We start from the raw sequence: 12,537 nt of genomic DNA, 5'->3' as shown, positions 1-12,537 counted from the left end.
GGGCCTACCTAATTACCTATGTAGTTGTCCAAGGTTGACATTGTGACTAAGATTAAGGCTAAGGCTGTGATGTAAAAGGATCAGCGGATCCATGTAGTCCATCTATGATTGTCTACCATGTACTGTGTGCAAGCAGGAGCCATGTGTTGGTATCATGGTGATTAGGAGCGTACATTAAAAAAATTAAAATGTAGTTAACCAATTAAAAAATCATAATCATATTTTAGTTAATTAATTTAATAAAATAATTATAAAATTATATTTATATTTTTTAAAATTAATTTGCCAAAACTAAATTTTAAAAAAATAATTTTTAATCGGTTAACTAAAATTAAAACTAAATTTTAAAAAAAATTCAATTTTAATTTTTTAGATTAAAAATTTAATTTTAAAAATAGTTCTTTTAGAAAAGAAATTTTTTTATCCAAAAACTGATTTTATTTTTTCATAATCAATTTTTCTATTCAAAAAATAATTATTTTTAAAAATTGATTTTTATTTTTATAACCGATTAAAAATTAATTTTTAAGTTTTATAATTGATTAATAACTAATTTTATCATATAAAACTAATTTAGTTAATTAATTAAGATTGGCATGGGAAGGAATTGCAACTGCAATCGATGGAAGAAAGAGAAAGTGCAAAAAAGGAGTAGTAGCAGTTGCTATTAGCTTCATATCTCATAATCTCATATGATTAAGAAGTCACAAATATAATCTCAAAATTTCAATAATTCACTATTAACGGTTTTTCGTTATAAGAAAAAAGGCTTGTCGATACATTTTTTATCACGTTTTTAAAGTGTGCCAAAAAATGATCAAAGACTATGCTTTTACGAAGGTAGCCACTGATTTGTGATTTGATCACGTTTTTTTTTGTCACACTTAAAAACTGTGGCCATAAAAAAAATTGGCACGCCTTTTCGTAGGTGACCACTTATTTAAAATTTGGCCACGCTTTTTTTGCTACGCTTAAAAAGCGTGGCTAATTTATCTTTTAATAGTCACCTTTTTAAAGCGTGCACCATATAAAAACGTGTCGATAAAGTTTTCTCCCCCAAAATTTAATTTTCGTATTTATTTAGGCACCTTGTAAAAACGTACCAATAGAGGTTCCCCAAAAATTTCCTTTTTTTAACCTAGCAGAAGTGATAACCACGCTCATTCATACACTTCACTTTTATTCCCAAATTCACTTTAACCCTAGTTAGAAACCATCGCACTACCCAGCTTGCCTTCATCTGACCCTCACACCCAGCCCTCTCTCCGTCGCACCCTAGTTGTTTCTCAACGGTCTCTCGCACCATCAACGCTGCTCCGTCCACGTACCCAGGAATCGGCCCTGCTTTGTCCACGCACCCTCGTTGGATTCAGAATCCTCCATCGGCGTTGCTCCGTCCACGCACCCAAGAATCGGCGAGGAGAAGAGGAAGAGGAAAACTGGAGAAGCCCTCCACTGATTCCGCAATCGAAACTTCGGAGAAGAAGATGAAGTACCACGAGTCAATTGAAAAGGCCAAAGGCTCTGACTTGGCAATTGAAAAGAACGATGAGAAGAAGAAGAAGAAAAAGAAGAAGAGAGAGGAAGAAGAAGAGAGGGGAGCTTGATAAGGAATGGGAGGAGAGGAAGTACAGTGTGATGGTGGATGAAGAAAAAGAAGCGTCTTTGTTGGAGAACGGAAAAGTTCGGAACAAGAGGAAGTTACTGCATAACCCTGCTGATATAATGGTATCGAAGGAAGGGTTTGATGATGAGGAGAAGCTCTTGAGAACGGTATTCGTTGGGAATTTGCCTCTCAAGGTGAAGAAGAAGACCCTGTTCAAAGAGTTCAAGAAGTTCAGTGAGGTTGAATCCGTGAGGATTCGTTCTGTTCCGATACAAGATGTAGGTTTTTTTATTTTTTGGGTGCTCTTTCAAGATTTAAATGATTTTTTTTAATCCTTTTTCAATTTAGAATCTGAGTTAACGTTGTACTATTTTATATTGAACAGACTCAAAAGCCTAAAAAGGGTGCTATCCTTGCGAAGAAAATCAATGATGCTGCTGATAGGTATTCGAGCTGAACTAAACTGAATAATTTACCAAGCTGCAACTTCAATTGCAATATTGTATTGGTACTCTCTAGTCCTTTCCTTTAAGTTGATATGTCAAAATGCAGTTAACTATTCCAATGCTTATGTGTTGCAAAAAGCAATATAGCATATAAAATCAATCATATAAGTGTAGTTATGGTAAGTTTTTTTTTCTTTTTTAAATTATTCTCATGATAAAATTATTGATACATTATTCAACATAGCATAACTGAATTGTTTGCTTTTATAATGCTCTTGGATATGATCTAACTGTTCTTTTATTCAACTAGTGTAACTTAGGCTTCTAAGTCTAACCACAAGCTAGATCTAAATCTGAAATTTCCATTTGTGACAAAGTCGATGAAAGAAGAGGTATGGTCTACTCTTGCTTGCCGTAAATGTCCCATATCTTTACTTACATACATGGAATACCGCCTCATTGAGCTTTTCCAAATCCTAAAGGAACAAAGAGACAATTTTTGCATTCAAGTTATTGCTTTTGCTACACGTGGGAATGCAGAGTCTTTGAACTGCAATATGCAGCCTCTTTGGCATTGAACAAGTAGGTACTTAAATGAGTTGACTCTTGTGGAATAATGTCTATAGCATATTGGTGTGCATCAAAATTATTCTCTTCCTATTGGTATATGCACTTTCTTCTTTCTTATTTTATATTTTGTCTTAATAATAAAAATACAAATATAAATGCTCACACACACTATGATTTAAAATTATATATGAATTTTGCAAGGTTTTATTAGGAAAATTAGAAAAGAACAATAGGTTATTGAATAAACTTATAGCCACGCTTAAAAAGGGAGGCCATATTGTATAGTTGAGTCAACAACCACGCTTGAAAAACGTGGCAATAACCGAAAAAAGCCCCTATTGGCACGCTTATTAAACGTAACAATAACTTTTTCTATCAACACGCTTCAAAAGCGTAGCCATATCTTCACATATCGACACCTTTTTGAAGGGTAGACAAAGCTAAACTAATGGGCACGCTTTAAAAGCGTGGCAATATATCCACTTTTTGGCACGCTTTTAAAGCGTAGTTATAGGTTAACACCTATGTCCACGCTCTTAAGCGTAGCAAGAGATATAAGCGTGGCAAAAAAGAAAGCGTGCCAATAGATCCACAAAAGCATGGTGATAGAGCAACCGGCACGCTGGCGGATGTGACCCTTTCAAAAGAGTACCGATAGCTCAAAAAGCGTGGCGCTTTTTAGCACTTTTCGGCACGCTTTAAAAGTGTGGGAGAAAGCTTATTTTCTTGTAGTGTTCTCAGATTCTAAAGTGTCAGAATAACTATTCAAGTAATTTATTGCAAACTAGATGTATATAAGAACCCAAAAAAATATATTAATGCTAAAATACCTCATAACGTAAATCTGAGTTAAGCACCCCTTCAAGAATAAAGTAAGTTTGAATCCTAACACCAGGTCTGGAACAGTTGCCCCCAAAACGTGTGGGTAAGTTTGTTTAGTCTTCATGCTGATTAAATTCGATTCTTCGTGATTTGGGAGATCGTGAATCTCGCGTAGAAAAACAAAACGTTATTTTGTTTTAAAGACTTTTCAACTTCTTGGTGAGCCATTTTGATGTTTTAATTTTATTAACTTTGGATATCTATTTTGTTGATCTCGGGACTGATCAGTCTCCCAAATAACCATTTTGTCGAGTTCCGTTTAACGTTTTGGATTTACTCGCAAAAACAAAGTATAACTTTACTCAAATGGAGAATGCTTACAAGGTGAGGACCATGTTAAAACCTCTTGCTGCTTTCGTTGTGATATGCTTCTGGAAGTCCTCATTCATCAGGTCGTTAGTTAAGCACAGGCTAGCCACCGAGTCAGTCAATCCGTCTATGATTAGGTATTCGTCGTTGAATCTATCGATATATTTTCTAATAGACTCATCTAGGTGTTGAGTAATGCCTAGAGGCGGATCAGGTGCTTTGCTTTGGCTATACAGGTGGTGAATTATGCTAGGAATTTTCGGGAAATGTCGCCGAAGCATGAGATCAAGCCATTCAGGAGCGTGTTGAACCACTTGATAGCTAGGCTAACTAGGGTTATCAGAAAGGCCCGTCATCGAACAGCATTCACCACTCCTTCTAGGTTCATCCTATCCTCAAAGGCCGTTATGTGTTCTTGGAGATCTTTGGTGCCGTCGTATTTCATGTCGGTTGGCTTATCGAACCCTTTTGGTAACCTTATTTTCAGGACTTTCCTGGTAAATAGGGTTGCTCTCATTACCATGCATTCATGTCGCCTTTTCTTGGAATCTCTTTGGTGTCTTTTTTCATGATCCTCTCAATCGGAATCTCAGGATCAACTATGATACCTACGCCTTTGGTGACATCAATCCGAGGTTCTTGTCCTGTGTTCCCTTCTGGAGGCAGTTCGAGAGATCGATTCACTCGTGTCCTCTGGTTGGTAGCATTCGTTTGTGGAGATCTTACCTTTTAAGATTTAAACTCAGTGGCAAAGTTCCTAGATTATGCGCCATGCGATTTGTATCTTCTCCTAGGCTGTCGAATGACCTGCTTCTGTTAGACTCGTGATCTTCTTTTTGAGACCGATGTCTCGGTTGAGTACACATCGCATGAATATGGACCACACTGGCCACCATTCCGGTCTTGGGGGATTGATGAACGAATTTTTGACGGTTTAGAATTTCACTAATAGAATCTCGTTGTAAAGTATAGTTTCTAAACCAAACAATAATCCTTTTATACAAAAAATTGTTTGTCACTAGTACAAACCCCTAAATTTATAAACCGAAGTATTCAAACCTCGGGTCGTTCTCCCTAGGAATTGTAATGAAGTGTCTTGTTATTGGTTTGAGTTGTTTTGGGGTTTTGGATAAGAGACATGAAAGTAAATGACAATGAAAATAAACTAACAACTATGAAAGGCTTTTGGCAAGGTATGAGAACTAGAAGTTCTATCCTAGTTATCCTTCTCAATTGTGATGAGAATTGTTCATTGCTACCACTTAGTTAACCCTTACTAAATAAAGGAAAGTCAAGTGGATGAATTGACTTGAGCCACAAGTCCTAGCCAACTCCCAAGGAAAGACTAGCTTTAGTGCACTCCAAACCAATTAGCAATCTCTCCAATTATCAATCAACAAAGGAATTAGATAACTCAAGTGTCACTAATTACTCTACCTAGGCCAAGAGGAACAAAATCTACACTATATCTAGAAGAGGCATTTCAACAAACACATAAAAGGCAATAAAAGTAAACAACATAAATTGCAAGAATTAAAGAGAGATCTAACTACAAAGGCAAGAGATCAACAATAGAAAAGCAAAGAAGAACAATTATTATGAATTACCTCTTATTGAATTGAAAGAAAATGGAAGGAACAATACTAGATCTACAACAAAATGTAAGAACATCATAAAGAAAATTACAACAAAAGAATAGAGAAAGATGAATGTAGCAACAAAGAATTGAAAGGTAGAAGTAGAAGAAAGCAAAGATTAAAACCTATATCTAAGAACTAATCCTAATCCTAATCCTAATTCTAGAGAGAAATGAGAGCTTCTCTCTCTAGAAACTACTCTAAACTAATCCTAATGAGTGTGTAATGAATGGAATCCCTTTTCTCTTCAATCCTTGGCTTTAAATAGCATCTTTGGCGTCAAAGTTGGTTGGGATTGGGCCCAACAACCCTTTAGAATTCGCTGGTCACGTTTTCATTAAAAAATCATAAACCAGCACCGACGTGTATGCGCACAGCACGCGTACGCGTCCATGGGGTGATTCGCAGGTGCGCGCAAGCGCCAGGTGCGCGCGCGTCCATGGGCGAGTTCAACTTCTTTGACTTTTCATGATTTCTCCATTTTGCATGCTTTCCTCTTCACTCCTTTGATCCATTCCTAGCCTTTTCAATCTGAAATCACTAACAAACATATCAAGGCATCTAGTGGAATCAAAGGGAGATTAAAACCATCAAATTAAGGGTTTAAAAGCATGTTTTCACATCTAAGCACAAATAAGGAGACAATCACAAAACCATGCTATTTCAATGGATAAATGAGGGTAAAAGGTATTAAAATCTCTTAAAATCAATGCAAGATAAACCGTCAAAATGGGGTTTATCAGGGATCACTGTGGTTCTGAGGCTCAGGCTGATTAGGCTATCAATGAGGGTTAGTTTTGGGTTTTGGTTGGGTTACTTTTCATGGACGTCTGACATGCTATTAGGATCTTGATGGTCTCAACAGACAGCACCAATATTCAATCGGTACCTGAAGACCTGAAAGTTCAAAGAGTTCTTGTTTAGGTGAAGAGGGATTGTGCGTCTGTCGGTCTGGCAGGAATGTTCAAGGTAAAATCTTCAGAGTGGGGGTGGTATCTGCAAAGACATTTCGACGCCCCAAGTCAGAGAGGTAGGGATTAGGTGTTAGGATAGATTGATCATACATGGGGGAGTGATAAGACTCAGTTTTATATAGGCTTTACCGGGTTATCTTATCTTTGTGGGAAGGGGTCCCAATTCATATAATTTTGGAAGGTGGTTAGGAGGTCAAGATGGTCCGAGACCATTAGGATGGCGGGGATGCTTTTCGGCTGGTTGTGTTGGTCCCGTTAAGAATCCGGACGCCAAGTCCAAAACATATTCATACACAACTATTATCTTAGTAATATGACTTATTAGTGATCAAGCATAACTTGAGATGTTTTAGACAAGAATATTTAAGATTCTCAAATTACTTTGATTGATCTGGGTTATTTTGATATCTGAAAAAATGTCAAGAATATCTAAGTTTGTTAGGTCACTTTATTTAAACTAAGTCATGCTTAACCTAACAAGTGGCACAGATAAATCATGTTTTGATACGTGGAACTACCGTCTCTATCAACATGGAGCATGCCATTGTCTGACACGTCATTACTCTCACACATGTCGTTAAATCATATTGTTACACGTCGCATAAATTTTTTTTTAATAAAGAGTGAAATTGGAAGAAAAGTAAATATTACAACTAATTTTTTTTAAGAGAGTGTGTATGACCGCTTTTTAATTTCAATATGGAGGTAAAGTTTGGGTTGGACGCGGTTATGGAGAAGGGGGTGCTTGACCTGTGTGTGATGTCAGCAAACCACAAATCGAACCATGCGTTTTCTATCTACCTTCTCAGACGGTTTGAGTTGTAGTTGAGAAAACAGACTGTGCGTGTTGTGACTCCCCAGTCACGTGTCACGCGCAGATGACTCCCCCCAATGGTGCCCTTTTACCCAACATTACCCCATGTTGAACCCATACCCACCATCCGTTTTCACTTTCATCTTTTCTTCAAAGAACAACCACTACTTCTTCTTCTTCTTCCTTTCTCCACTGGTTCTTGGTTTGCATGGTGGAAGTATGCTTAAAATGCCAAAGAATAAAAAATTTAGAGATGTTGATCGTCCTGAACTTCATATCATACATTATCTCAGTCATCTAAAATATGTAAGTTTTTTTTTAAATTTTTTTAATATTTTATAATTAAAATCATTATTGTTAGGAAGTTAATTATTATTATTGTTGTTAGAACTTGAGTAAGAATTTTTATTATTGGTTTTACGTGATTATAGTATTTTTTTGGAATTTTTTAATATTTTATAATTATAATTGTTATTGTTAGGAAGTTAATTATTATTATTGTTGTTAGAATTGAATTTAGGAATGTAAATGATTATTATTATTTTTACCTGATTATGTTATTTTTTTTGAAAATTTTTTTAGTTTTTTATAATTATAATTATTATTGTTGGAAAGTTAATTATTATTATTATTATTGTTGTTAGAAATTGAATTTAGGAATGTAAATGATTATTATTATTTTTACCTGATTATGTTATTTTTTTATTGGAATTTTTTTAGTTTTTTATAATTATAATTATTATTGTTAGGAAGTTAATTATTATTATTGTTGTTAGATGGAATATAAACAGAACAATTATTATTTTTTAAAAAAATTAGGAATATATGTAAAAGTAATAGTTAGAATATTTCTTTAAATGTAGTTAGAATATTTTTTGTAATAATTTTTAAAGTTATAATTTTTAAAGTTATAATTAGTTAAATAAATTTTATAATTAATTTTAGAGATTATGGTTTTAGATATTATAACATTTTTTTGTGTTACCGTGAATAAATAAACAACTAATCTAGAATTGTTAAGTAAATAGGAGCATTATTAGTTTAATAAGAATTGGAATTATGTATTAGTTGTTATTGTTAATAGTTAGTTATGAATAATTTTTAGGATTATTAAGTTAATTTATAAGTTAAAATTATTTGTTTTAATTGGATTTAGTAAGATAATTTATGATAGTCATGTGGTTTCAATTAATATGTTGTTGAGTTAGTTGTGCAGATTTTTTACTAATGGGAGTTAATAAATTGGCGGGTTAGTACATGGTAACTACTAAATGTTGTAATTAGAAAAAAGCTTAGTACGAGTTTGATATTTTAGTTGCTCTAGTAGTAAATTAGTAAATGTTAACGAGTTGACTAATAATAATTTGTTTATGTTTTTGTAGAGTTTAATGATGTTGACATGTGATCACCCAATCCCTCCGAATCGGTACAATAAAAGGGTGGAGGAGCACTTACAATTAACTGGTTTTTTCATGCATCTCAGATTGGGGTAGTCCAATGTCAGAAAATACTGGTGAATGCTCTAATCGAAAGGTGGCACCCAGACATACATACCTTTCGCCTTCCAATTGGTGAATGTGCTGTGACGCTTGAAGATATGGCAATAATTCTTGGTCTTCCGACGGACGGTCTTTCAGTCACAAAGATGACAATGAGTAGTTTTGAAGCCCTGGAGGCGGAGTGTTTACACCAATTTGGAGTTGCAGCAAGTAAGTCGGCATGTAGAGGAAGCTGCATAAAACTGACCTGGCTGCGGGATCTGAAAGAAAACTTACAATTGACTGATGAAAATAGTATACAGAGGTACGTGAAGTGCCACATTATGTTTTTGATCGGAACGATCTTGTTTGGGGACAAGTCTGGCGCAGGTGTGCATTAAAAGTATCTACCACTGTTTCATGATTTTGGGAGTATTGGACAGTACAATTTAGGATCGGGATGCCTAGCACATCTATACAGGGCATTATATAGGGCATCTCGTATGACTGTAAGGAGATCGATGGTCCGCTAACGCTTCTTCTTGGTTGGGCTTGGATCCGCCTGTCATATCTAGTGCCGCTTCCTAGGAAACCCCACAGTTTTTTGCTTACAAACATGTAGTATCTTACAATCACCCCGTATCTTATTATTTAAAATCCAATTGTGTTAATGAAATAAGTCATATTAGGTGGCATAATTGGGAGCGTGGAGATCGTCGCTATAGATATCTTACGCTTGCTCACTTTAGGAAGGCCTTCGATGATCTTCAGGAAGGCCAGGTGTGTTTTCATTAAAGAAGAATTTGTTTCGGGTTTAGTGTTAGTGTTAATCTTATTGTTATTGTTGTTGTTCTTGTCATTGTGATTGTGAAGTAGATTGTAATCATGAGTTTACTTTATCTTTCCCAGTTTGTGTGTGTTGCTTATGCTGTCGATCGCGTGGATCCGGACATAATTCCTCCAGACATCTACATGCACTCGGTCTGTTGGAGCGCTACGGTGTCGTTGGTCAGTTTTGAATGCATTGAGTGGCATGCAACTGATAGGTATAGGCGACAGTTCGGTTTTGTTCAGGGAGTTCCTTATTAGGAACTGAATCTAGACAAGGCACACGGAGAAGTCCTGACTGGTCCTAAGAATCTTAACTGGGCCACGGCCATGACTCATTCATTTTGGGTGATGTAGTGGACAAATAGGTATAATCACGTTTTTACTGAGCTTTTCATGCCTTCACAGCATCCCTTGGATACTTACAAGTACTGGTACCGGGCAAAATTTGGGGACCGTTTGAACTTGTCAAATCTTGTGGTTCAAGAGAATGATGAGGATAATCAGGATATGGATGTTGACAATCAAGAGCAGGAGCCACAGTCACCTCCACCACCCCCTCCACCTCCAAATCTACTTCCATAAGAACAACCTATGTCCCATCGTACCCAATACATCAGCAGTATTGGGATATGCCACAGTTTGACACAGGAGAAGGAGTTTCTTTTAGCCAGTTGCTTGGTTTTATGGCTGCAGATGCAGGACAATCACAATATGCCCAGCAGCCTTATTCCTTTATTGCGGGTAGGTATTCCTTGGATGCGATGTATTCGTGCTGCACTTCATTCGGTGCTTCTGAAAGGTTTGTGTCTGTTGACTCTAGTAGGACTGATGGTGGTCGTGGGATTCTTAATAGTCAAAACCCTAATCATGTTTTAATGGGTATAATTGAAGAAAATGCTAACACACCTGAACAAGAGCCTGATGGGTATCTAGTAGATGAACCAGACGACGAGGATGAGGACGAGGAGGATGAAATAAAGGAGTCCGACGAGTATGAAGAATCCCGTAATGATGGTATTATATTTTATATATTGCTTTACTTGTTTAATGGGTTGGTTATATTGTGATTCAGTTGACTATATGGTATACTTGGTTGGTTTGTAGAACTTATTATTATACTACTATGGTATCTTTGCTAGTTTGATTACTTTATGTACTTGTTTAATTAAATTGTATACAGGTGAGGCACGTACTTCAGATGAGGTAGGGAAATGTTACAATCTCAGGGTTGATCTGCCACGTCGTAGCGCTAGTCGGTACACTCCTTCCATGTTCAAAAATGCCGCTAAGAAATGCAAGAACTTGTGAAGGATGTAAAGTGGACAATGAGAAAGTAGTTGTTGTGTAGTTAACATTTTGTATTTATCAGTAAATTTCTTTATGTATTAATTAACTGTTTCAAGTTTTTTATGTATTAATTAGCTATTTTATGTATAATTACTATCTATCTCATGGACTAGTTGCTATAGTTATAATGTTTCAGATATCATAACATAATGTTTCAATATCATATTATGGAGGAATGTTTCAATAATACATAAATTCGCATTTGTCACAGGGTAGATTGTCATAGGTTACAAAGTTTCAAATATCACAAGTATGAATCTACTGAGCATCTCCGTCGGTATTTGCACCAGCTGTCTGACGGCATCTACTACGACTGTGTCCCTCAATCCCACATTGCGTACATCGCTTGGGACAACGTAACATTCGCGTATCCATCTCATTCAAGAAGTGCATCATCCTGGGGCGACATTTGGTAACGCATTTGAGGAACGAATTTGGTATGAATCGAGGCCCATTGTAAGCGGGCCATGTAGTAGGATTCTCCAGTGGCCTAAACCTAGCTCGGTACACCCGCTAAAATTGGTCCATCTTATACACATCATAAACATAGGCTTGCCAATCCAGTCGTTGATTTGCACAATATACAAACACATATTGACAAGGAATCCGGTCCACCTGGAACTCTCCACAGTCACATCTTTGTCGACGGAGGTCGACGGCATATTCCAGTCCATTTGGCATCTCACGCACCTCAAAGACCTCATTCTGCTGGTCGAAACAACTGACCTGGATGTTTCTTGTTGCTAGCTGGTTTGCATGCAACTTTGAGGTCACGAGCTCAGAAAAAACATGCCCAGCATTAATCCGTGCTTCTGCCTCAGCTCTTTTTCGGGTGAACAACTCGTTAAGCCTGTAGAATGTTGCCTTGACAAGAGCAGTGATGGGAAGATTGCGTGCACCCTTCAACATTGAGTTGATGCGCTCCACTAGGTTCATCGTCATGTGACCCCATCGGTAGCCATCATCAAATGCCAACGCATACTTTTTGTGGAAAATTCGGTTTAACCAGTTAGTGTAAGTCTCGTCCCGTTCTCGTAAAACGCTGGTAACGCACTTCGTACTCGCGTACTGTCTGCGAATAACCTTTACGATAATAAAAAACAATCGCAAAAAAATGGATTACAAGCACTTGTTCAAGGTAACTCTGTTAGCAACGAACTTAGAATTACTCAACGTTACCTATTTTGACAACCAGTTTTTGTAGGTACGGTGCCTTGAACTTTCTCAGAAAATTCGACTCTATATACCTTATACAAAACATGTGGAAAGCTCTGGGAGGTGACTAAAGTCCGTTACTGCGTGCAACAGTTGCATTGATAGATTCGTATCGGTTGGATATCAGCCCCACACCATCCCGAGTGACAACATGTTACCGCAGGTTACTGAGGAAAAAGTGCCACGCATCAGAAGTCTCTCCCTCCACAATAGCAAATGCAATTGGGATGATATTGTTGCTACCATTCTGTGAAACTGCCACTAACAGACAACCCTTATACTTTCCATACAAGTGAGTCCCATCCACTTGGACCATTGGCTTAAAATGTCTGAATGCTCTAATACAGAGATAATAACTCCAAAATACTCGATGCACCCGAATAACAGTCACCAAGTCATCGCCTTGATATGCAGGCATAGTCTCAAAA

The 12,537-nt window shown here is 36.8% G+C and overlaps 1 protein-coding gene across 12 annotated transcripts; it reads left to right on the top strand.

The window, feature by feature from the left end:
• The first annotated feature begins 972 nt into the window (after nucleotides 1-972).
• On the top strand, nucleotides 973-11,078 carry LOC112710484 (uncharacterized). 12 transcript variants are annotated; one of them, XM_072202583.1, is made up of 8 exons: nucleotides 1,194-1,884; nucleotides 1,992-2,050; nucleotides 2,363-2,444; nucleotides 2,535-2,634; nucleotides 8,621-9,041; nucleotides 9,406-9,496; nucleotides 9,626-10,561; nucleotides 10,728-11,078. In XM_072202583.1, the coding sequence occupies exons 7-8, from the start codon at nucleotides 10,177-10,179 to the stop codon at nucleotides 10,853-10,855; spliced, it is 513 nt and encodes a 170-aa protein (XP_072058684.1). In that variant the 5' UTR covers nucleotides 1,194-1,884; nucleotides 1,992-2,050; nucleotides 2,363-2,444; nucleotides 2,535-2,634; nucleotides 8,621-9,041; nucleotides 9,406-9,496; nucleotides 9,626-10,176; the 3' UTR covers nucleotides 10,856-11,078. The 12 variants fall into 12 exon arrangements, with proteins under 12 accessions (XP_072058686.1, XP_072058687.1, XP_025618506.3 ...); XM_072202579.1 differs by having other exon boundaries at nucleotides 1,105-1,884; nucleotides 1,992-2,114; nucleotides 8,621-9,496; XM_072202580.1 differs by having other exon boundaries at nucleotides 1,163-1,884; nucleotides 1,992-2,114; nucleotides 2,535-2,638; nucleotides 8,621-9,496.
• The last annotated feature ends 1,459 nt before the right edge of the window (nucleotides 11,079-12,537 follow it).

Source organism: Arachis hypogaea, chromosome 9, assembly GCF_003086295.3.
Source record: "Arachis hypogaea cultivar Tifrunner chromosome 9, arahy.Tifrunner.gnm2.J5K5, whole genome shotgun sequence".
NCBI classification, from domain to species: Eukaryota; Viridiplantae; Streptophyta; class Magnoliopsida; order Fabales; family Fabaceae; genus Arachis; species Arachis hypogaea.
Note: the sequence above shows the minus strand (reverse complement) of the source record. Positions and strands in the feature narration are given on the sequence as shown.